Raw genomic sequence first — 26440 nt, forward strand, 5'->3', positions numbered from 1 at the left:
AATTTAGCAATAAACATTCAAAGCAAGAAAGGTTTTGGCTCTCCCAGGCACATTCTTCTGCTCCCTTTCTGCTATCCTTTCCCCAATCGCATGCTCGTGTTCTGATCTGGGAGACTGTCTGGAGTGGATCGTGGAGTTTTCAAACTGCCAGAATCTGAATTGTTGCTGTTTGGAGTTATTTGGAGCTGCCAATCTTCAGTTTGTTGCATTAGAGAGCTTCCGTTTGCAGCCGCACGTGTCAAGAGGAGTTTGTCACTACTTTCCATTAGTTTGGGACTGTCTTGCTGAGGATTTCAGTATCTTGTCACTAGCCTGGACCAGCCAAGGGTAGCAAACAGTGTTCTCCTTGATCTGAAGAGCCAACCTTGCAATCACCATTTTCAGCCAGGCGATGTTCTTGCAGTTTTTCAGTTATTGCTTTGTCCAGAGATCTTGCCAGATCCCCAGGGACAGTTAGGGTTTGCTGTCTTTCAGTTTGTAGTTTATTTGGGCAGTTGTCAATGGTTGTTCTTGATGCCCTTCATCTGTTTGAGCTTCCCTGAGGTCCTACCCTGGATTGCTAGGGTTTTGCACAAGGTTTCCGTTATCAGTATTTAGTGATTGATCTATCATATATTGGCCAGGCTATGGCTCTGTTGTAAAATTGATCTCTCTGATAATATTAAAGAAATACCGCAAGGGGTGCCATGTTTTGGGGCCAATACGATGTCAGGTGTGACCCTGGGGCAATCTAGCTCTGGGATTGTTGTTCAAATTTTCTTTCTTGCAAATCTGAATTTTCTAGGTGGTTGTAATTTTTGTTAATGTCTCAGTAATTGCATCTACCACCCTTTGGGGATTCCGAAGGCCGGTGACAGTGGTGCCATTGCCGGGATCCCACCATCTTTCTCAAGAGGTGAGCCCGTGGTTGTGTTTGGAAGGCACAAATAACTAAGCAATAATTTTAGCCAAGAAAATTCAGTCACTATGTTTCATAGAGACAGATCACATACTTTCTCTCCTGAGTCTGATCTGGAAAGCCTTGCTGATACTGAGGAGCACGAGACCTCTGGGGATGATGATTCTCCACAAGAGGAGCAGGCTCATGAACAACAATTCTCTGGATAGCAAGCTTTTGGGCCCCAGATGTTTGCATCGCAGGAATATGGGCAGCAAGATCCTGGACAGTAGGAACGTCAAGGAACTCCTGTTCAATCAGAGCAGGAAGAAGAAGATGAAGCTGACACTATGATACGAGAACAGTTGTTTGAGTCAATGAATATCTTGACCCAGTTGATGCAGCTTCAGAAGATTCTCACCCCTCCCATGGGGAAGAAGAGGAAGACACACACACGTCGGCAGCCACATAGTCAGTCGTCGAAGCCTCAACCAGGTAATCCTCCACCTAATCCCATGCCTCAAGCTCCTATTTAGCAGTCAACGGTGTTGGGCCGAATGAGCAGGCCAGCAATTTCCCATTCTTGAATTCTGGACAGCAACCTCTGCCTCAGCCCGTTCCATATCCAGGCTCTTTTGGGGGCGCTTCAGTATTTCAGGCCATGGTTGGGCTAACCAACAACGGTATGGGCATGATTGGAAATGCCCCAATGGGATTTCAGCCTGGTCTGCAAGGTTTCCAGGGCCAGATGCTTGAGGTACGCAGTCCGGAATGTCTAATGTGATGTATGGGAATGTTGGAATGCAGCCAGGGATGCAGGGAGCCATGGGTAATCCCATGGGCATGTTTTGGATGCCTCCTACAGGGCCCGGAGTGGTCAATCCTTCACAAAGGTCTGGAACAGGTGCACAGAATACAGGAAATATGATGCAGCCCCCGCAGCCACCATATTTACAGCACCCAGTCTATGACAATCTGACACCTAAGGGCAGAGTGAAGGAGTTCAAGGAGGGAGGTTCAGGTGTCAAGTTGGAGACATTCAATGGGATGCAGGATCAGCTGAAGGTGTTGACTTTTCTGCAGCAGTTTGACACAGCCTACTCTAGCGGAAACTTCACCGAAGCTTCCAAAATTCATAATGCGGCCACTTTTCTGAAAGGTAATGCTCTCCAATGGTGGTCCAATCTACTTCTGGAAGGTTTAGCTCCTGTTACATGGGTTGGTTTCAAGCAAGTATTTTCTGCTTCATGGCTGACCGCAAGTTTTGAGGTGGATGTGATGATGGCCTGGCATAACCTCAATGCTAGGAGCTGTGCTAACCTCGAGACTTGTAACAAAAAAAATTATGTTCAGCTCTCTTACTTGTCAGTTCATATAGGTTTCATATAGGTTTGTGCCCTTATCAGAGCAAGTGGAGAAGTATTGTTGTGGGCTACCCAAAGAGCTAGGAGACTATTGCACGAAGACAAGGGTCGACAATATGTTTCAGCTGATTGAGAACGCAAATACAGCATATGCCCTTATGTAAGGGAGGTGCTCCGGTTTCGGGGAGGTAAAGTCGAAGAAAGGCTGAGAGCCTGTCAAGGGTTCCAAGGTTGCAGGTTAGCGACGCAAGTTCAGTAAGACTAAGTACAAGAGATTAACTTTTGAGGAGAAGGGAGAACTATTGAAACAAAACAAGTGATTTTACTGTCGAGAGGAAGGCCACACAATAGCTGATTGTCCAAACAAGAAATGCAAGGAGCCCAATGATGATGAGGAACAATAGAAGAGTGAGTGAAAGGGGAAGAAGCCTAAACCTAGTGCAGGATTGATGCCGGATGTTATTGGTGAGGATCAGAATGATGAGAAGTTGGAGCTGTGTCGAGCTTGGGGCTCGAGACGAGACCTGTTTGATTTTCTTTGGCTGAGGAGCTCGTGCCAACTTCATCTCGCGTGAGCTAGCAAGTAAACTAGGTGTTCGTGCCAAGGAGATGGGGCCACTCTATGAAGCAAATATGGCTAACCCTGATTACACTTCTACTATTACTCCGGTCATTGGGAAGCTTCACTTGCAAATTCAGAACTACACGGACTCCGAGGAATTTTATATCATGCCCTTGTCTGGGTGTGACGTTTTATTGGGTATACCTTGGTGCTACAGGGTAAAGGCGGTGATGGATACTTTTAATAAAAACACATTTGGGATGTAAAACTCAAAGGGGAATCCATTCCCGTTGTATTGGCCCATTTCTTCGGTAATGCAAAAGAATATTTCTACTTGATTTTTGCAAAAGAAATTCCAACAGATCAAGCTAAGTGTCAGCTTTCAGGGCTGGAGAAAGGTAGGACAGATTTTCTTTATGAGTTTAAAGATTGTTTTTCTGAGTCTTTGCCTGCAAAGTTACCACCAAAAAGTCTGGAGGATCATCCGATAGATATAAAACCAGGGAGTACTCCACCTAACAAGGTGCCGTACAGAGTAAGTGCAACTCAGCAAGAAGAGATTATGAGCCAAGTGACTGATTTACCTCATAAAGGACTCATAAGGCCAAGTTTCTCGCCTTTCTATTCCCCAGTTTTGTTAGTTCAAAAGAAGGATGGATCTTGGAGAATGTGCATTGACTACCGTGCACTCAACAAGATCACTATCAAGAACAGGTTTCCCATTCCTCATATTGATGATGTTTTGGATAGGTTGGAAGGGTTTGCCATGTTCAGCCGAATTGACTTGAATAGCGGATATCATCAAATTCGCATCTGGCCAGAAGATGTGCACAAGAGAGCTTTTCGGACCAGTTTTGGATTGTATGAGTATCTCGTTATGCCATTTGGTTTGACTAATGCTCCAGCCACGTTTAATCAGATGATGGACAGGATTTTCTGAAATCATAGGGCCTTTGTTGATACATTCTTTGATGACATCATCGTGTTTTCAAAGAACGAGGAGGAGCATAAGAAACATTTGGCTATTGTGTTCCAAGAGTTGCAGAAGCATCAGTTAGTTATCAATGCCAAGAAGAGTGAGTTCTGCATGTCAGAGATCCACTTTCTTGGGCACATCATCTCAAAGGATGGAGTCAAGATGGACCCCGCCAAGGTAGAAGCAATCCGTTCTTGGCTACGGCACAAGAATGTTCATTGGGTACGGAGTTTTCTCGGTTTATGCTCCTATTACAAAAGATTTATCAGGTATTTTGCTAAGATTTCAGTGGACTAAGAAGGAAAACTCAGCTTTTGAGAAGCTGAAAGAAAAGTTCAGAAACCCTTCGCTATTCAGTGTGATGCCTGTGGCAAGAGTGTAGGAGGCATTTTGATGCAGGATGGTCAGGTAGACACCTATGAGAGTAGGGTTTTGCAGCCAGCTGAGACGAGTTTGGGCATCTATGAGGAAGTGATGCTTGCTGTAATTCATGCCTTGTCCATGTGGAAGCTTTATTTGCTTGGTGCTGATTTTTATGTACAGACAGATTATTCTTCCTTCTGCTACTTCCTTACTCAGAGGAAGTTATCAGAGAAGCATATGAGGTGGGCAAACTTCTTGTCTATGTTCCATTTTCAGATTGTTCATGTACTAGGCAAGAAGAATGTGGTAGCTGATGCCTTATGTAAGAGACTAGTGCCTGATGCGGTTTCCAGGAAGCCTCAACTCTCAGCAGTAACTATTGCTTATCATAGTGAGTTGGATGCTATGAAGGAACAATATGCACAGGATGATGATTTTGCAAGAATATTTGACCAGCTCATTGATGGACATAAGCATGATCATTATACTCTTGAGGAATGTTTTCTTTTGATGCATGGTCGCCTTTGTGTCACGAAGCAGTTGAGGCTGAAGATTCTTACAGAAAGTCATCCTCCACCGTATGCAAGTCACGGAGGTATTGAGGCCACAGTGAAGGCTATTGAGCATTTCTTTTACTGGCCGCGAGATGTGGAGGCATTTGTTCGGACATGCATCGTCTGCCAAAAGGTTAAGTATGACCGGCAGAAGACACCAGAATTGTTATAGCCGTTGCCCATTCTTGATAGACCTTGGCAAAGTATTGCTATGGACTTTGTCTTTGATCTTCCTCGTACACCATCAGTCATGATGGGATTTAGACCATTATTAGTAGGGTTAGCAAGCATGCCCACTTTATTCAGGTGAGGAAGAAGATTTCAGTTGATCAGATGGCAAAATTGTTCCGGGCAATACATGGTATGCCAGAGTTTATTGTTAGTGACAGGGATCCACGGATGACCAGTCTTTTCTACAGAGGGCTTTTCAAGAATGTCGGTACAACTCTTAAGTTCTCATCCTCCTTTCATCCACAGACTCTGACAGTGAGTCAGAGAATGGTAATGATACAGTTCTAGATCTTTTGAAGTGCTATGTTTCAGAGCATAAGGCAAAATGGGAGCAGTATCTGCCACTTATGGAGTTTGCTTATAACAATACTGTTCATAGTGCAACCGGTAAAGCACCTTTCGAGATTGTGGAAGGTGGTAGGAAAGCTCCACCCATTTTGCATACTAAGGATAAGATCTTTGAGACAGACAGGTATGTGGAAAGTTTGGATGAGGCTTACAAGCAAGTCAAGATAGCTCTTCAGAGGACTCAAGAGAAGCAAAAGAGATCAGTTGATCGCCATAGGCGAGAGTTGGTCTTCAAAGGAAGGTGATTGGGTTGTGTTGTGCTTCCATAGAGTGAGACTTTGGAACAAGAAGGGTAAGGAAAGATTGAAAGTCAAGTTGAATATGCGTTACTATGGGCCTTCTAGGTTTCGGAGAAGATAGTGATGTACCTTATAGGCTGAAGCTACCAATCATTGGAAGATCCATAATACCTTCCATGTTAGTCTGTTAAAGCCGTTCCACGGTGATGTGCCAGAGGACTAGCCTCATGAGGAACAGCCTGAAGTTGAAGAAGGGGATGAAATTCTGGGTACTAGAGCAGATTGTGGCACATTCGGAATGCAAGATTAGAGGTTGAGTTTCCTGTCGCTACCTGGTTAAGTTTCGCAACTATTCAGCGTTGCAAGAGATGTGTCCGAACAGAAATAACAAATAACAACAGATACATATGATATGGTAGAGGTGCACATAACCAATCATACATAAACAATCATGCCAAAAACCTGAAGGCATATCTGATAGTGACCGCGGGGCCTATGATTGGTGTAATAGTAGAAATATTGTCAGCAAGCAGTACTTGGGTGAGACAAAAGTGTCACCAAGCGACCTCATGACATCAGATGAGCTGTTTGAACTAGAGGGGAAGCGCTACCTCCGTCCTGAGCATCACACAATGCTCCAAACCTGTGCTCTACTGAGCCTGAGGGAGCATGAACGAGAGTCGGCTCCAACTAGAAAGCATCTAGGTAGAGCTGCAAAACTGTAGGGTATTCTACCAGTGCTTTTGGATCCAGAGATATTTGGTGTTTATTCCGAACGTGCTTGAACCCTAGAGTGGTAGAAAGGCTAACCTTGTGTATTAATGCCCAGGGTCCTAGGGCCAAGGGGCAAGGTTGTAAATTAATTCCTAGGGCCAAGGGCCAAGGGACAAGTGGTTAGAAGGGGCAAAACTCCTTTGGATTAAAGTAGAGATTTTCAGGGCCACATGGCACAAGTGATTTTGGGCAAGTGATTTTTGGCAAAGCAAGAAAGGAGTGCTTTTCCAACAGGTTAAAGAGAACAGGCAAGGCTCTCCTTCCCATATTGCGATTTGTTCCAGGACAGCTCCCGCTCCAATTCCAGGCGCCTTGCTCCCTTACAGTTCCAGCTTCCAGATCTCCACGCAGCCCTTGTACTAGCCTCCACGCACCCAATCTCTCCCTAATCACAATCTTGGACAGCTCTCTTCATCTCTGTCATCAGCTTCCATCATCTTCTCTCCCAGACGCATGCTTCTGCTCCCTTTCTGCTATCTTTTCCCCAATCGCATGCTCCCGTTCTGATCTCTGGGAGACTGTTTGGAGTGGATCTTGGAGTTTTCAAACTGCCAGTATTTGAATTGTTGCTTTTTGTAGTTATCTGGAGGTCCCAGTCTTCAGTTTGTTGCATAAGAGAGCTTCAGTTTGCAGCCGCACTTGTCAGGAGGAGTTTGCCACTACTTCGCATCAGTTTGGGACTGTCTTGCTGAGGATTTCAGCATCCTGTTACTAACTTGGACCAGCTAGGGGTAGTAGACAGTGTTCTCCTTGATTAGAAGAGCCAACCTTTGCAATCGCAATTTTCAGCCAGGCGACATTCTTGCAATTTTTCAGTTATTGCTTTGTCCAGAGATCTTGCTAGATGCCCAGAAAATTCAGAACATACACATGCTGAATTTACAATTCCAGCTTCTTCAGATGATGTTTTTGAGGGGATGCTTCCTATAGTATTTGGTTCCCCACTTGAGGGTCATGCTGAAAATCAGAATTTACAGCAACCTCCTCCTCATCCACATGCCCCGATTCAGCCACAGGCTGATTTTATACCTCCACAGGGTGTGGATGAAGTTTTCAGGTAAGAGATTCAAGAGATACACGTAGCCAAAACAGTCCCGAATTGGTTGCATAGGATACATGCCATGCACAATGAATTCCAGTCCATTGAGAAAAAACAGACTTGGGATGTTGTGGATTTGCCACTCGGTAAGCATGCTATTGATACCAAGTGGGTTTTCAAAGTGAAAAGGAAGCCAGATGGGCCCATTGAAAGGTACAAGGCAAGGTTGGTTGCCAAAGGCTATGCACAGAAGAAGGGCATAGATTACAAGGAGACTTTTGCTCCTACATCCCGGATGACCACCATAAGGTCAGTTAGTGCCATGGCTGCAAATTTTGTTTGGAATGTCCATTAGTTGGACATAAAAACAGCTTTTATTAATGGGACTTGCAGGAAGAGATTTATGTCAAACAACCTCCTGGATTTGAACTTTCTGGCAATTTGCAAGCTAAACAAAGCTTTATATGGCCTAAAACAAGCCCCACGTGCATGGTCTGCCAAGATTGATGCATTCCTGGCAAGTAAGGGGTTACATAATAGTCGCACGGAAAACACTCTCTACATCAAGAAGGATGGGGAGGATATTTTGGTCATCATTCTTTATGTAGATGACATTCTACTCATAGGGTCAAATCAGGAAATAAATGCAAATTTCAAAGCTGAATTTGACATGACAAATTTGGGCATGTTAAATTTTTATTTGGGGATCCAATTTATACAAGACAAGCGTGGCATCGTTATGTCTCAATCCAAGTATGTGCAGAAGCTCTTCGATAGGTTCAACATGCATGATTGCAAGCCTATAGCCACTCCCATGGAGCCGGGGTTGGGAGCCGGGGTTGAAGCTTACTATGTATGATGCAGGTGAATCAGTGGATGTCACACTTTACAGCCAAGCTGTTGGATGCCTCATTTATTTGTGCAATACTAGGCCCGATATTCAGTATGCAGTATCTCAGGTGAGCAGCTATATGCAAAGTCCGAAGACAACACATTGACAAGCTGTAAAACGCATCTTCTGTTATTTGCAAGACACAAAGTCTTATGGCTTGATGTTTCCCAGGGGGGGTGATTTATAGATGCATGCTGACAGTGATTCAGTTTGGGCTAGAGACTATGATCCCAGGCAGTCCACTAGTGGTAATTGTTTCTTTTTGGGCAAAGCTTGGATTTCTTGGCTGAGAAAGAAGCAATCTACAGTGGCGACTTCCTCATGTGAAGCTGAGTACAGGGCAGCTTTCACAGCGACAGTTGAATGTGTTTGGCTGCGATGTTTGTTCGCTGATCTTCGTCTCTTATTGGGGGGTCCTCCAATTCTCACTGATAGTCAGAGTGCTATGGCAGTGGCAAAGAATCGTGTGTTTCATGCTCGCATGAAGCACATTGATGTTCATTATCATTATGTCAGAGAGAAGTTGCATGCAGGGGAGATCAGTATGATCTATGTGTCAACACATGACAATGTTGCAGACATTTTCACCAAAGCACTTCCACGTGAGAAGTTTGAGGCATTTCGCAGTGCCCTAAAATTATCTCCTTTTGGTGATTGATCAATACCTTGTACACAACATTGGCACTGCAAGGGGGTGTTAGAATTATTATCATATTCTAGGCAGTGGCCAATGTAATGTAATAAGTAGGTTAGGGGCACTTTTTTCTCTATGAGGTTTTTCCCCCTAACCACAGTCTATGGTTAGTGGATAGGATAGGGTTTTGTCACTAAGACAAAACCCCTCGTTTCTCTTTTGTACTCACTTCATTTGAGTCCACTATTGAGTACACTTACGTTCAGCTCACTCTCTCTCTTGCTCATCACTCTTGCTCTCCATTTTCTCATAGAGTTCCCTTGCAAGTGGCTAACTCAGAGGCTGCACAAGTGAGATCTACAAAATGGCCCCAACTGCTGCAGTTCTTTATTTTGTGTGCCTTCTCAAAGACTTTAGTAGGAGTATATGTTTTCTTTTCTTATTAGGTTTCTATGCCTCAACTCTATGGGTCAATCTATTAATAGTTATAGGTAAGACTTTCCCATAGATTATTTCAATGGTACAATTTGTAATAGGTGAATGTACTTATGCGAAGTTTTTGGTTGACTTCCCGTATAGGCTTTAAGCATGTCCAGATATAGGATGATTTTACCATTCTGAATTGCAAGGACCACACTTTTATCGCAATTTCAGCTATGTTTTAACAAAGCAGATCGAGGTTCAATACCAATTTATAGGAGGAGACATCAGTGTTGTTTATTATTCAACCAAGGAGAATGCATCTAACATCTTTATTAAAGCTTTAAATAGGGAGATGTGTTAGTACTTATGAGCTTGGTATCGAACTTCCATCGTAGTCCAAACATTGGACATTGAGGGAGATGCTAGTTCAATGCTCCATGCTTTGGGCACCTTCCTAGATCTAGATGCTCAACATGTAAGGCCTACAAGCTAGCAAGCAAAGGAGGGTAGGTGTTCATTTCAGCCATCCATGCTTGAGCAAAGGACATGGCCATGCAATGCATGGCATATCAAGCATTGGGGGTCCATGAATGATCCAGGATGTGCAAGTTCCAAGGGCTGTATGTCAGTTGATCGAGGACGTTAGCTGGCTCGTACACTCTCCGACTGGCCTGGCTATATTAGGCCGCTGTCTTGGGCCTCATACAAGGCAAGTAGTTGCAGACTCTTTAGATACCAATGTGTCAAGCAAGTCATCATTTCTGAAAAGTGTAAAGTTTATGTGTGCCTAAACTTGAGACTTGCTTTTCAATATTGGTTGTTTTGAAACGAGTCCACCATACACTCACCACAGTACACTTGTGACATCGTCTGGTCATGGTACGTTCACAATTCGTACAAATGGAGCGTCTGGCATCGATCGCTTCTACAAGATCACCAGGCCACTGTCGCCCAATCTTGTATGTGATGGTCAGTGGCCCTGATACCAATAGGCTTCGCTACTTCAGCTTCTGGTCCTCGTTCGCCAGCGGTTGCAATTCACTAACAGAATTTCTCATTGTCCTGTACTGGGACACAAACTTGTGATTCCACTTGAAATTTATATCAATAGTATTAGGACTCGACTACCGTAATCATGTGAAAACCCTGCATGAGATTGGTATGCAATAATTGATTACGAAATCTTGATTCAAACATAAGCAACCATTACAACTGTGCTAAACAAAATCAAGTATGTTGACTTAGAGTCTATTCTCTACAATCTATGGGCCTGTGTGGACCATGGGAGTGTATACAGCTTGGACGAGAGGATGTGCAGAGGGGGCTGCAGGAAGGGGTAGAAAGCAGCCTTAGGTAGAATGAGGATGGGAAGAGGTGTACACAAACAAGTGCCAAATTGGTCGAAAGCAGAAAATGGATTTTTAGGTGTGTTGTATAGTTATAGGTATACATTTAAAGGACAGGGGACACATTTCAGCCACATTCCAATTTTAAATACGCACCCCAACCCCCCAAAAAGAGCTTTCCGTACGCATACCATACTGTACTGTATAAAAATTTAGTATGGTACGTTTACCCGAACTAGCTTGCTAACATTCCTCCAAATCACTCATAAGAATTGCTATGGCTATGTGTAAATGATCTTCCTCCAGCCATGCCCTAGAGACAGCTGCAATGAAGCACATGTTTTCAAACTTGTGATCAAACTTGTTGCAAATGACAACTTCCACAGCAACATCTATTGTCTTCCCAATCAAAACTTTGAGATTCTCATACCAAATGCAGGAAGTCCCAACTCGTTGAGGTCCCTAGGATTACAAAACAATAGCATAAAGGAGAGCTTGCTCTAGAAAGCTGCCAAAGCATGCAAAGGACAAATGACTTAGCATATGACCTGCCAAATATCCCTCGAGCTATCCCCTTCCCAAGCCTTCTTATCCATTTATTAATCCCTTGCTATCTGGCTAGACCTAGCTGGCCCTGTAGATTTCCCATGCCCAAGTCACTATCTTGCACGGTGTCTTGAAGTACTATTTACACTAGTACACTTTCCTATGGTATAGTTTGACAAATATAGCTGGCCAAATTACATATTTATCTCAAAGTTAGCCTCTTGATATTTATTATTTTAATTCTCACAGCTTGATAGGTACTGGCTAGCTCTTTGTGCCTTGGGCTACTTGCCCCTTGTATCTATGATTGATAATAAGTCTGTGTTAGGATAACCGTTCACAATGATTCTGACCTTGACCACCTGGTTCTTGCTGGATTATTGGAGTTTGACATCAGCTTTCCCTCTGCACGATGAGCACTAAGTCAAGTGTCATTTGAGTGGGATAATTTTTTGCCAGTTTGGCAGTGATGTGTGGTTGTGTCTAGCCCTAGTTAAGATTACAGATAAGGGGGGAAGACTTTTGTGATATTGGAGACAGTCCCAGGAAGCCAGCTGAGACAAGGTGACATTATTGCAGACAGTCCGAGGAAGCCAGCTGAGACAAGGTGACATTATTGGTTGCTGAGAAAAAGCTTGCTAGGTGGATCCCCTCCAAAAGCAGGCCGAGGGATGCTTAGGGTGTCTCTCTTGGGGAGAGGGGGATGGTGTCTTGCCATATAACAGAGACCATAATGTTTTTCTGTTAGCGATAAAAGAACCTCTCAAAAAGGAGAGACATAGACCAAATTGAGGATGCCACAGAATGTATGTAACAATAGAGCTGAAAACTGTATCCTTCGGGGAAGAGAGGGGGCTGTGGGAGATGCTTCCATTTCAATTGGACTAAGAACAGGATTTCATAAAATAACAGAATGTACATTTTCATAATGCATGTAGGTCCAAACTCACGTATTCAGTAAACTTGATAGAAAGGGGAGCCCTAACAAGCCAACATCTCAATCAATGAGGATACTAATTTGATTGTGAGGATGTTCTACATTTGTTTCGTTTCTGATTCTGCTCTTGTTACAAGTAGAAATGACATCAAGCACAATCGGTACGTGTCTGCAATTATATGGAGCCAGTAAGAATGCAGTAACATTGGGCTGTATGTTTCTGTAAATTTATTAGTACGGTTGTATAGTTCAGTTGCTCATTGAGTTGGCCACATAAATTTTGAAATGGAGCAAACCTTGCCATTGTATTATGCAAGGCATTAAAAAGCAAGATGGTTTTTTGTGACACAGAGTGCAGTAGGAATTGCTGGGGATCTTGTTCAATTGTTAATATTGTTTGAGTCATTCAGAAAGTCAATGAAAGTAAAGAGCCAAGTACAACAAGAAGAACAAATCAGCACTGCATGTGTCACTGTTGTTCTTTCTTTCATCCGTCACAATGAACTCGGGTAAGCATCCTTCAAGTTTTACTGTGCCTCCCATCTCCCATGCACTGGGCCCCACACTTTCCTCTCTTTTTCTTTCCTACCTTCCATTTACACAGGAGCAGTGAGCACTGATTTTGTGTACTCATTTGTTCAAGAAAATGCATGCAAATTTTTTGATCAGAAAGGCAGTAACGTTTCTGGAAAAGGTACAAACAGAGAACATTGGGGATGCAGAGACCCTTTGCCTACAGGTAATCTATTTTCTGAGGTTTATAAGGCTAAGTTTTATATATCCTGTGATTCAGTAAGCTATTGCTCTTACTCACGTGGAAAATGTGGGCAATTTTTGTGAAGGTTTTCCAAACGGATGTCAGGGAATCTACTTTGCAAGAAAATGTCGTGCAGCTGAAATTGGATGACAAGTTCAAGTTTGTGGAAGCAATGTACGAAAGGCTTAAACTTCGACCAACAAGGATGGCTCTTGAGGCTCTGCTAGAGAGTTGTGCCAAGGAGAAGGACGTGCGTCGCGCTAAATATGTTGTGCAGATGATGAAAGATGCCAATCTCAGACTAAATATCTTTACATATCTCATGTAAGTAGCATTGTGGTTCCTGAATATTTAAAAGGAATGTGTTTTTGGTATTTTGCAGTTTGGAACAATTCTAATCAATGTTCATCCTTACATCTCTTCTAGATATCTTCATGTCAGACCTCTTGACATCTCAGAGAGCTGCCATAAATGTCCATTAGTGGCAGGAAGCATGGTTTTAGAGGATATGATCTCAACAAAGGTAGAGTCAATGTTTCCAGGAAGAGCACGGGTTGCTTGGGAAGGCTCGCTAGTGGCGAGCATTGTTACATGTGCATTCTGACAGACAGAAGTGGAACCCTTGCTTCATCCATCCTTGCAAATTCTCACAATACACTAGCACAGACAGCTTGCTCCTTCTCCTTGAGGCTTCCTGCAATCAAGGGTGACAGCAAGCAACTCCTCTAGGATTTCTAGAAGCTAGGGTTTGCAACAAACCATGCTGGAGAGCATCATCTACTATTTTGATCCACTCCTGGTCCTCACAAATGTTTGGTCCCCAAAAAGCAGCACGATATGTAGCATTATCTGCTTAGTGAGTGAAAATGGGGTGACAGTCTATATCCAAGAAGTGTGTACGACTCTTTGACACTGTAGTCTCCCTAGGAAAGCATATCCGTTGGCAAGTCTATCAATTGAGCAGGTGTCTTCCTGGAGAGTCAGGTCCCAAAAAGGTGATCTCCATGTATATATATGAGGAGACTATCTTGACTGGCTCTCTATAGTGTACATAGATCTCCCTGTGTACGGATAGACTTGAAGTCTTGGAGATCATAGCCTTAAGTTTGACCATAATCATTAGAATTTTGTAGGGTGTGCACATGCTATCATAGGCCCTTAGTAGAGGATGACTTGAGGATAGCATGCGCATGCCCGTGTGTGCGTGTGTGTGGGGGGGGCTTTGCTGGAGCCAGCCTTCGGTGCCGTGATTTGCAGGGATCCCTCGTAGCTTATCGTCAGCCTTTCGTATTGGCTGCCAGCTGCTGTCCGCTTTCCTTCAGCCAGTTCGTGGTGAACCTTGGTGACAATCTGCAGGCTCTCTTATGCTCGTGATCGGTTTTCCAGCCTTTGCTAGCCTTCGTCTTCTTTCACGTCCCTCTCCATCGCCTGTTTTTTATTGTTTTTCCCTGTATCTTGCTGTGTGGGTTGTGTGTGTGGGTTTGCGGGCTGCAGTCCCTTCTTTCTGCCTCCTCTTCCTTCGTTATTTACCTTGTGAAATATTTCATTTGTTCACCCCTTTTTTCTTCTTGTAAGTCTAAGGCTTTATCTCACTTTCTCTGTGATATAAAGCTTGTCTCGCTGTGTGTATCCTGCTTCCAAGTCCATGCTCTTTTTGATTTTGGGACGTTTCTTTTGTTTCAGATAAGATGGCAGCTTATGAGTTTGAAAAAACTTTCGGCAAAGAAAGACTGGCTCAAAACAAGAAACAAAAGCAGGCTTTGGGTCAGGATGACCTTGTTTTCACCTCTCAAGAGGCACAGTTGGTTTTCGATGTTATGCCTAAAGGGTTTGAAGATACTAGATAGGGTTGGAAAGATGCCCCTCCCACTGTTCGACAACAGTAAAGATGGACCTGTGGAGCAAATCTTCCAAGACCGACTTGCCTGAGTCATCAGTGGTAAGGTTGGATGGGTGCAATTTCCCCTCTTGGCAGCTTTTTGTACATCTCTTATTTAGGAGAAAAGATTGTGGGAGGTTGTATCTCTGGAATAGAAGAGAAGCCTATTAGTAATGAGGAGAGAAAGCAAGCCTGGGAACTTAAAAATGAAAAGGATTTAGGGCTTCTTGGACGTGTTTTAGGAGTGGACTTCTTTCATCATGTTGATATTTCTAAGACAGCTGCTGAAAATTGGAACATCCTAGAAACTCTGTTCGGGTCGAGGGTAAAAAAATTATAAAATCATGTTAAAGCAAGAGCTCTTTGCAAATGGGAGAAGGTGAATCCTTGGCCACCATCTCAATAGCATGAGGGCAATTATAACACAACTTCAAGACCTGAATGTTCGAGTGGAAAGCAAAGATGCAAAAGCTATTTTGCTTGCAAGTATCCCACCTAAGTATTCCGAGATTTTTACCATACTTAGGCTGAACTCTGATGCACTTGAGTTTCATGATGTTGTTTCCATGCTCATGAGTGAAGGAGAGCAGGACTTAACATTCTTCACCTCCTTGCCCCCGTCTCTTCGTCCCCTCCTCCCTGCCATCCCCCGCTGCCCCACCACCCCTTTCTTGCCTCCTTCCCCGCCTTCTCCCTCCTTCCCTAAGCCTGTCCTCTTCTGCTCCTCTCTTTGCCTCTTCTCCGTTGCTCCTATGGCATCTCTCCGCCTCACCCCGCCCCTCCTCTTCGCTCCCTACCCAGGTTTTTATCTTTTCTCTCCCTGCAGCAGGAACTTTTGTGCTTGTTCGGAGAAAGAAAATCTTGGTGGTGACCCTTGGTCTGGCCAGAGGGGCTCTATGGCAGCACCCTTGAATCCCACAGCTGTTAAGGTCCTTTCTCCAGCCGACAACCATCAGGTACAACAAGTAGTTCAGTTTAAGAATGACATAACACTTAATTGGCAAAACTAGGATGAGGAAAAGAAGAAGGCAGTTTTGGAGGAATTGAGAAGACAATTCCCTAGCCCCCACAGGTATGAGCTCGATGACCACTACATGCGAAGAAGCCTAAACCCAACTGGGCAGAATTGTGGGCCTCCCACCCACAAGGAGACATGTGCGAGAGTGGATCCAGCCAAGCTTGGCACTAGAGGGTGACCACATTCAAGAGGTCACCATCTATGGAAGAGGCATCTTCCTCATCCAGTTGAGCTCCCCCGATACTGCCTCAACACTAGTGGAGCAGAGTCCCATCCTCCTTGGCCCGCATTTGGTGTACCTCTTCCCTTGGTACCATGGCTTTGCAGTGGAGGACATGGACATGACACACCATGTTCCCGGTTTTTCGGTTACGCTCCGCTTTTCGGGGCTCCTAAAGGAATATACAGCCATCCTCCCCTCCATTGGTCGAGCATTTGGCACTGTGCTGGAGTCTCCGCCATATTCGGCCACATCAATGGTAGCAAATAACAGAGTCGCCAGGATCAGGCTTGTGGTAGAGAGCCTAGAGTCCCTCCTAGGGTTGATCCTCCTAGAGACTCTTGAAGGGAGTACACCGCTTCTCGGGGCTCCCAAAGGAATATAGAGCCAGCCTCCTCTCCATTGGTCGATCATTTGGCACGATGCTGGAGTCTCCGCCAGATTTGGCCGCATTAGTGATAGCAGATGATAGGGTCTCGAGGATCAGACTGGTGGTTGAGAGCCCAGAGTCCCTCCTAAAGTTGATCCTCCTAGAGACCCTTGAAGGGGGTACACTTTGCCAGCGAGTGAAGATTTCTAGGTTTTAGGCTAGTGTCTTCCTTGCAGACAGATGGGTCACCTAGCCAGAGATTGCCTCTGCGGCCAAGGCCGAGCTCCTCTCTCCCAACCTCCACTGGAGCAGGCAGAGTCAGCAGGCCGAGCCCAGCGCCCCCCAGATAGGAGCAACAGGAGTCTCAGACCCCCTGGGTGACCCCTTCAGAAGGGGACTGAACCAGGTTAAAAAGAAAAAGAAACCAAGCAAACATGCTTGAAAGCGCCACAGGCAGATGGCTAGACACACACACACTCTTTTTTTTGGTGAAATCTTTGATTGATTATATTATATGAGTAGCAACCTCAAAATAAGGTGCTACAATTACATCAACTGAAAATTTCAGTGTATGCCAAAAAGACCTCATGATCTATGCAGCGGGTCTGCAAGCAATCAAAGAAAGATTGTTGCACAGAACGCCTAAAAAAGCCAAACAGAGAGAAAGTAGGATCACCAAAGACTTTACAATTCCTATATGTCCATAAAGTCCAGAGTGCCCAATAGAGAACCCAAATGAAGAAAAGATGAAACTCCGGACTGGATGGATGAAACCCAAATAGCCAGAAGAACTTCCCAAACGAAACAGATGGGAATCTCGCTCGCAGGCGTTGTCAAAGCAGATCAAAAAACTCACGAGAGCACGGGCAATGCCAAAATAAGCGAGGCACAGTCTCCGAAGAAGCAGAACATCTGTGGCAAAGTATAGGAGCAATGTGTCGATGAGCTAATAGCTGTCCAGATGGAAACACTCCCAGAAGAACTCGCCAAAAGAAACATTGTTGCTGAAGCGGTACTTTATAGGCCCAAAGTTGCTGTAATCTTTTCCTCCACCACATGCATTCGCCAAACAGAATCACCTCTCTCTAAAACCCAACGTTGAGGCAAAAGGATTTTATACAATGTAGGTACAGTAATCTGAGATAGCCTCAAAGGACGAGAAGAGGACCCTGGAGAAGTCAAAGTCCAATCTTCCAGCCGGTCCTGGAGTTCCAAAGGAGAAATTGGAACAAAAGGCAAAAGCATAGAAGTAATTTGTCGCCACAAAGGACGATAATGAGAGCCCAATCCATATGTAGTGGTTGCTGGAGAAAAGGGGAGCACAGTACCAGCATCATCTCTAACATCAACAACCGAGGTGATGCCTTTAAACGAGACAAAGTAGGAACGTTGAGGTTCCTGTAAAGCCAAGCGAGGCTGAAAGACTTTCGACCAGTGAATGCTTTCAGCTCTCAAAGAATTCCCAAGCAAAGATTGCCGTCCATTCCATTCAAGATGAGAAAGAACATGCTTCCAGTCCCTCCTAAAGTTGATCCTCCTAGAGACCCTTGAAGGGAGTACACTTTGCCAGCGAGTGAAGATTTCTAGGTTTTAGGCTAGTGTCTTCGTTGCAGACAGATGGGTCATCTAGCCAGAGATTGCCTCTGCGGCCAAGGCCGAGCTCCTCTCTCCCAACCTCCACAGAGCAGGCAGAGTCAGCAGGCTGAGCCCAGCGCCCCCCAGACAGGAGCAACAGGAGTCTCAGACCCCCTGGGTGACCCCTTCAGAAGGGGACTGGACCCAGGTTAAAAACAAAAAGAAACCAAGCAAACATGCTTGAAAGCGCCACAGGCAGAGGGCTAGACACACACACTCTCTTTTTTTTTTTGAAATCTTTGATTGATTATATTATATGAGTAGCAACCTCAAAATAAGGTGCTACAATTACATCAACTGAAAATTTTAGTGTATGCCAAAAAGACCTCATGATCTATGCAGCGGGTCTGCAAGCAATCAAAGAAAGATTGCTGCACAGAACGCCTAAAAAAGCCAAACAGAGAGAAAGTAGGATCACCAAAGACTTTACAATTCCTATATGTCCATAAAGTCCAGAGTGCCCAGTAGAGAACCCAAACGGAGAAAAGATGAAACTCCGGTTTGGATGGATGAAACCCAAATAGCCAGGAGAACTTTCCAAACGGAATAGATGGGAATCTCGCTCGCAGGCGTTGTTGAAGCAGATAAAAAAACTCACGAGAGCACGGGCAATGCCAAAATAAGCGAGACACACTCTTCGAAGAAGCAGAACATTTGTGGCAAAGTGCAGGAGCAATGTGTCGATGAGCTAATAGCTGTCCAGATGGAAACACTCCCAAAAGAACTCACCAAAAGAAAACCTGTTGTTGAAGCGGTATTTTATAGGCCCAAAGTTGCTGTAATCTTTTCCTCCACCACATGCATTCGCCAAACAGAATCACCTCTCTCTGAAACCCAAGGTTGAGGCAAAAGGATTCTATACAATGTAGGTACAGTAATCTGAGATAGCCTCAAAGGACGAGAAGAGGACCCTGGAGAAGTCAAAGTCCAATCTTCCAGCCGAACCTGGAGTTACAAAGGAGGAATTGGAACAAAAGGCGAAAGCATAGAAGTAATTTGTCGCCACAAAGGACGATAATGAGAGCCCAATCCATATGTAGTGGCTGCTAGAAAAAGGGGAGCACAGTACCAGCATCATCTATAACATCAGCAACGGAGGTGATGCCTTTAAACAAGATAAAGTAGGAATGTCGAGGTTCCTGTAAAGCCAAGCGAGGCTGAAAGACTTTCGACCAGTGAATGCTTTCAGCTCTCAAAGAATTCCCAAGCAAAGATTGCCGTCCATTCCATTCCAGATGAGAAAGAACATGCTTCCAGTCAAGAAGCAAGCAGGAGACAAAAATGCAGCCAGGCAAATTGCCATCAGTGCACCCAAAAAAGAAATCCCATTAATCGAGTTGCCAATGACCAAACGCAAAAATACTGATATGAGTGACCAGAGTCCTAATCATAAGAGCCCAAGGCTGATCACCTTGCAGAAATTGCATCAACATTTTCCCCCTATGGGCAAGAATATGCACATGAATATCCATGATGTTCAATCCACCATGCATCTTGGGAGAACAAATGTGATGCATCGAAAGCAGCGTGAGACTTTTTCTGCCATGTTTGGATCGCCAGAAGATTTCTATAAAGACAGACATGAAAGATGTAAGATCTGCCTTAGTGAACATGATCAATGGCAAGTAAAATTGAATATATGCGACAAGGATGGACTGCACTAGTCGAAGACGAACGTGCAAAGGCCAGGTTGCCAGTTTCCAATAATCAAGCTTTTTCCGAAGCTTAGCCAAAACCCAATTGTTGTCGGTGAGTGAGTTCCCACCCCAAAGGGTAACCAAGATGACGAACAAAGTGAGTGGGTGGAATGATATCCCCGGGTCATAATAGACTATGCTAGTCTTTGGAATGCAAAGGGAGGAGCTTAGACTTTTGCAAATTAACATGAAGATCAGCTGCCAAACCATAAACAGAGAGGGCTTGCATCAAGGCACTAAGATCATGGGGCGTATTCTTCGGGGTAAAGAAAGAATCATCAGCATAAGCTTGAGCAACCATGCTGCGATAAGCATCCAATTCCAAGCCATGAAGTGATCCTGTAGCCACAAGATGATCAATATATTGCAGCGTAGGATGAGTAGCAATGGCATACAGTAAAGCACTGAGAGGGCATCCCTGGTGGACCGAACAACGAAGAGTCCACTCATCAGAGATATCCCCAGAAAGAATGCAAGCCGCATTGCTATCTCTGTAAAGCTAGTAAATAACCTGCTGCATTTTTTGTCCAAACCCCAAAGCTCGCATAGTTTGCGAGATGAAATCCCATTGAATTGTGTCAAAGGCTTTTGCAATATCTACCTGCAAGAGTAGAACATCCTGCTGCGTGTATTTGGCATATTCAATCCCAATATAAGCATTGCCAATGTTAGCTGTGATATGGCGACGTGGAACAAAGCCATATTGGGAGGGATGCAACCCATCATGCAAATAACCTTTAATCCGATCAACCACCATTTTGGCAATGATCTTGTAAATGACTGGCATGAGGGTGATTGGCCTCTAATCACCAAGTGAATCACATAGCTGCTTCTTTGGAATCAGCTTGAGAAGATCCTTTTTCCATGACACATGCATCCGCTGATTTTTCCATGCTGTATTTACCATTTGCAGCAAGGTGAATTTAAGATCCCAGAATGCAAGAAAGAATTCAACAGTGAGAGCATCCCATCCTGGAGATTTTCGTCTGCCATAGGATCTCAGTGAATTAGGCAATTCCCTTTTAGTGAAGGGATGTTCAAGTTCCAAAGCCTGAGCATCAGACAGAATTGGATAAATATGCTGCAAAAGAAGCTGATGTGCAAACACGACCCGAGGAGAAAGAGTATCCACATGCCCAAAATGAGTGGAGAAGTGCTGCACACATAAATCAGCAAGCTCTAAATGAGATGTTGACCAAGAACCATCAGGCATCCGGATCCGATAGATATTGGCAGCCTCTCTTTTGTAGTGTAAACTCTTAAAAAATTGCTTGGAAGAGCAGCCTTTATCCAAAAAGCTCGTTGTCTAGATCGGGTTTCCCATTTAGCAAGCTTTCTGCGATCATTGGATTGAAGAGAGAATTGAGCCTGACATAAGAGCATGCTTTCCTCTGAAGACAAAGGGCAAAGATGAGCAAGCTCAGTCAAACTCTAACAAGTAAATTTGGCATGTGCTACAGTATCCCTTGTGGCGTGCATATAGGATTTGCCATAATCTCGAATAACTGCTTGCATCCGAGCAACAAAGCTTGCCAGGCATAATCCAAACCAATGTGTATCCAACGAGAGAGAGGTTGAATAGCATCAGAGACCAAGGCTTTAAAGTCAGCATGCTCCAGATAACTACTATTAATCAGCAAAAGCCTTTGGCAAGGCAATCTGTCAGTGGGAAATTCATGTAAGGAAAGCCTTAACCAAAGAGGAGCATGATCCGAATGTGTGAAAGCATGATTAACCCAAATTTGACGAGTAAAGGCATCACATTGCTGTGGATCAACCTGATACCATCTGTCCAAGCGTGCACGATAAGAAGATTGAGCATTTTGCTGAAAGGTATAGCCCAGAAGCATGGGCTGTAATTCCTTCCAGAGATCAACTAGGCGCAATTGAAACAAAAAATCAGACCATGCCTGTGTTTCAAAAGCCAACATATGAGTGTGGTCTGAGGTGTTGTCACCCGATTGAGGGGCATTATTAAAGTCGCCACAAAGGAAGGCATGTTGTCGCCATGGATAAGTATGCATGGCAGCCCAGATCAAAGCTCTATCACGAGAAGATTGGGGGGCATGAACCGATGCAAATTCAAAAATTTCCCCTTGAACAAGGCATTCAGCAATAATCCATCTACCATGGCAATCATTGAGGGCCACAACAAGTTGAAGGTCGTGCTTTACCAAAAAAGCCACACCAGAAAACGAGTGCTCTCCAGCATAGAAGATATAATAACCAGCAAAATGGCCTATCAGACCAACATACATATGCCGATTATGCTCTTGCAAAGCAACTATATCAAGCTGCAATTGCCTGATATACATCCACACCAGTTTCCATTTGCGACCATCACACATTCCTTGTACATTGAGAGTAACACACTTCAGATGATCAAGCATATTTATAGTTATGGGACAGGTATGTACAGCAACTAACGGGCTGTCTACGTTTGCATTTCCACCTCAATGTCCAAGCCTCTGTCCTAGGTGAAGCATCAGCCTAAGGAACCATTTCAGCTTGCATTGGCATCCGTGGAGCTCAGGAAGGGCATTGTGAAGCCATGTGCCCAAATTGCTTGCATTCAAAGCAAGCACCTGCAAACAGCGCCCACTTGAGCTTGTAAAAGGCACTTCCCATGGAAACATTATTCACATTAACCAAATATGAAGCTGGAGTGGGATGATCTGTATCCCACAAAATGTAGAAGCGATTCGAATTTCCATTGGGTCGCGGTGGACATACCACCTTACTGAGGGAAGCAGCAATTTTAGGTAGAAGAGAAGACAAGCATTGAGGAAAATCCACAACTTCTACCCAAACAGGGCAACGATGTTATATCATCCACTTCTACCAGAATGCCAGTGGTGGGAAGTGCGGGTGTCTTCAAACCCTTCATGCATAACCTCATAAACAAGTTGAGCCTCAGCAGAGTCATGAAGGGAATCATCTGAATCCATCACCTGTTTTTGTTTCTTGTTGGAAACCGACTTGTCTTTGTGAAAGGTTTTCTCATAGGAATAATTCACCATTCGAGTTGAGGAAAAGGCTTGGAAGCAGCAATGCTTTACAAGGAGAAAAGCACAGCAGGTACAAAACTGTACGGATTTTTCTTGGCTGTACGGACAAAATCCTACGGAATTTTGACAATACGAAAATTTTTTATTTTTATTTTTTAAAATTTTCTAACAGCAAAACTATATGGATTTTTCCCTGACTGTACGGACAAAACTGTACGGACTATACAGACAAAATTGTACGGGTTTTCCCTGGCTGTACGGACAAAATCGTACGGACTTTTGACAGTATGGCATTTTTTTCCTTCCGAATTTTTTGACAGAGCGTACGGACACAAAACGGGCGTCAAACGGAACCTCGAGGGCATCAAAAACTGAGGGAGAAACAAGCAGCTGCAGCGTAGGAGCACGAGGGCTAGCATGGGATCTCTCTCTCACACACTACACACACCCGTCTCTCTCTCACACCACACACACACACTTTTTTTTTTTTGGGGTAAAATCCAGTGCAGTGTATTTATATTGTCATAACTTTACAAGAGGGAAAGTCTCCAAGATGGAGAGTATTCCTCAGATTAGAAGCATAAAAAGAAAAGCTCAATGCAAGATGCATGTATATCACCCTCATGGCAGGCATCATATAAAGATTGCCACAATGAGGCTCTAAAAGATTCATATGACTTTTGAAACTGACGGCCCAAATATGCCAGATTATGCTCTTCCCAGATTGTCCAAAGAGCCCAATATCTCACCCATGAGAAAAAGAGTGAGTATTGAGATAAAGGCGTCCTAAATCTGCCAAATAACCAAAAATGTTTCCCAAATATGTGACTTGGGAAACGGAGGCGAAGATGATTTGAAATTTTCCCCAGGAGGTTCCGAGTAGACTGGCAATGCCAAAGCAAATGAGGGATAGTCTCTGAAGGAGCGTGACACTGTAAGCAAGTGGGTGAAGCAATGTGACGTTTAGCAAGTGTGATTCCCACTGACAGTGTGCCGGTCATGCATCTCCAAAGAAAAAGTCTTTGTTTCAAAGGCATTTTACACCTCCATATTAGTCGGAGATTTTTTCGCCACCATGAAAGGGGCCGCCTGATATGCCACAGAGTATTAGCATATCGATGAATCCAAGGGGCAGGCTGAAGAAGCTTGTAGACTTTGATGGAGGTCAAAACATGCAGAGGAATAGGACGAGAGCATGTAGCAGAGGGGTACAATTGCCATTCCATGAGCCTGTCTGTGTTAGCCACAGGGGGAATAGGTAGAAAAGGGTGCAAGAGATCAGCAATTTTCTTCCATATCAATCTGTGATGCATTCCCAATGCATAAGTGGCAGTGGCCTGAGGAAAAGATAAGACATGACCATGATCATCTACCACGTCATTGATGTATCTGATTCCCAATTTCATGAGATTATATGCCCTAACCGGTTCCTGTAAAGCAAGTGGGGTGTCAAAGATGGCACTCCAATGAATACTTTCTTTCCTCATTGAGTTTGTCCCCGAATGATTATCAGGAGCCCATTTGACTTTAGAAAGCACTTTTGTTTCCAGTCCAGTATCAGAGCAGTAGAGAAAGGGCATCCAAGAATCTTCCCTACAAATCTCCCAATGACAACCTCCCAATGGTCAGTAGTCCAATGGCCATAAGCATTCGTCCTCATGTTGACACACATGGATGCTATCATACAAGTCCATGGCTGTTTTTGACAGAAAAAGGTATGGAGCATAGTCGCCTTCCTTGCAATTACATGATATCTGATATTTAGAACATTAAGTCCTCCATGCATCCTAGGGGAGCACACCATTTCCATCTTCAGCAGTCTCATTGCTTTCACAGCAGTTTTTGTCTTCCATAACAGCTCCATAGCTCACCACACACACACACACCGCACGCGCACACACGACACACACACACAGAGGATTTCGAGAGGCATCTAAGGAGCAGTAGTAGCATGAGCCCATACGTGGAGACCCATCCCTCGAGCGGCAGGGGCCACTACTTAGCCAGGTGATCCTCTTGTGATCGAGATCCAACGTCCTCATTGACCCTTGTATCAACAGTAGCGAGCCTGATCTAGTGTCCTCATTGACCCCTTGCTCCTGATGTTGCGATGGTGGAAGCTGTGGACGTTAGCCCGTCAGTGGTTGAGGAGCAGCAGATTTAGGGCCCCGGCGAGCTTGATCAATAGGGGGGTCTCTACTCCCTCCCGCCCCACTCCCCGCCAGATCCCTCTCCCTCTCCACTTCCCCCTCTTCCTCCTGGGTTCCTCCTGCCCCCCCCCCCTCCCCCTTGCCCCTCCTACTATGATCATCCTCACCACCCATCCCCCCCCCTTCCCCTTCCCCTCCCCTTCCGCCCCCCCCTCCACCTCCTACGTAGGTTGCTCAACCTCCCCACCCTCCCCTGCCTTGACTCCCCTACCAGCGGGCAAGGGTAAGACCGCCTCCTTCCGCTTCCTCATCGCAGCATCCCGTCTCCTCTCTCCATTCAAGGGGGGGACCAGAGGGAAGGGGCTCGTCCTCCCAGTCAGCAGCTCCCAATTTTCAGCCTAGGCATTTCTGGAGATTGGGACCATGGAATTATCTAGAGATTCTGGACTCTTATCCTCTACCCCTGGAGGTAACGCTTGTGATCTTGCAACCCTGGAAAGGGGGTTCGATTAGCGTAGTGGGCTCCCAGACACACCCACCTCTCCAACCCTGTGGGGGTTCGCCTCCACAGGGTCTGGGAGATCAGATTTCACGCATGATGGATGAGTGGATGGGGCCATAGGGATTGGACCTTTGGGATGGCCGTGGTGCTGAGGTGAATTTTCAGCTGTGCTTCACATGGGAGAAGCCGATGTGTGGTTTTGTGGTAGGAGCTATCAGATTGCCGCTTGAGGCAAAAATTGATCACGCATACTCCTAGGGTGGAAGTCTCCTTTATGATGAAGTGGGCACCGAAGATTGGCATTGAGCCGGTGTCCACCCTAGTACATTGACGTACAAACATGGACTACTCGACCCAACAATGTCACATAAGGCAGTCTTTCTAGAACAGGCACCCACTCACAAGAAAGCCTTGTTTTCTACATCCCAGTCCTCATGAGCTAGACCATAGTGAGTTGGAAGGTGCATGGGCTCCATGACTGTGCTCGGACCTCCTATAGGATGGGGAGAGTCAGCAAGTCATGGCAGCAGTCAAAGACGGCACCTTGGAAGGGTTGGGCTTCGTGGGTGGCCGACGCAATCTAGAGGAACAGTGAGGAGTCGCAGGCTCATGCCCTTAGATGGAGGAGGACTCTTCAGGAGCGCGAGCGGGCACTGCGGAGAGACCTCGTCTCCATAGAGAGGCTCAGGGAGCAGGACCTAGGATTCCAGTGGCTTCCTGGCAGGTTTGAGAGCGCGCGCCTTGAGCTTCAAGACACGGAGATTTGGTGGGCTGAGTTCTCCTATCGCTCCTCCCTGGCCCGGTGGGTACAGAACGGGGACAGGATGACGAAGCAGTTCTTTCGGACCATCGGGTCCTGATCGACAGGCACGTAGTTGCAGCGTCTATGGGATCCGCAGGGCATCATGCACACTAATCTATAGAAGATTTTAGACATGACCACAGGTTTTTATTGCCAGTTCTTTCAGACTGAGAGGATGACTCCAGCTTGTCTTGTGGCCCGTGAGTTAGTTTGGAACCACGTTCCAACGGTAGTCTCGTAGGATTTGTGCAGGAGTCTGGGGGAGCCTTTCACGAATGAGGAGCTTTGGGAAGCCCT

General features: G+C 45.0%; 1 protein-coding gene across 1 annotated transcript in view; it reads left to right on the forward strand.

Moving 5' to 3' along the window:
• LOC147885301 (uncharacterized) overlaps positions 1-26440 on the forward strand; it is a 185731-nt gene that overhangs the window by 147566 nt on the left and 11725 nt on the right. Inside the window, exons 12-14 of the mRNA XM_087396116.1 lie at positions 12457-12614; positions 12775-12844; positions 12948-13186. Of these exons, the coding sequence (XP_087252242.1) occupies positions 12457-12614; positions 12775-12844; positions 12948-13186 (467 nt within the window). The remainder of the gene's footprint in view (positions 1-12456; positions 12615-12774; positions 12845-12947; positions 13187-26440) is intronic.

This window comes from Dipteris shenzhenensis, chromosome 25, assembly GCF_047967505.1.
Source record: "Dipteris shenzhenensis isolate YYH24624 ecotype China chromosome 25, Dip_SZ_1.0, whole genome shotgun sequence".
Lineage (NCBI taxonomy): Eukaryota > Viridiplantae > Streptophyta > Polypodiopsida > Gleicheniales > Dipteridaceae > Dipteris > Dipteris shenzhenensis.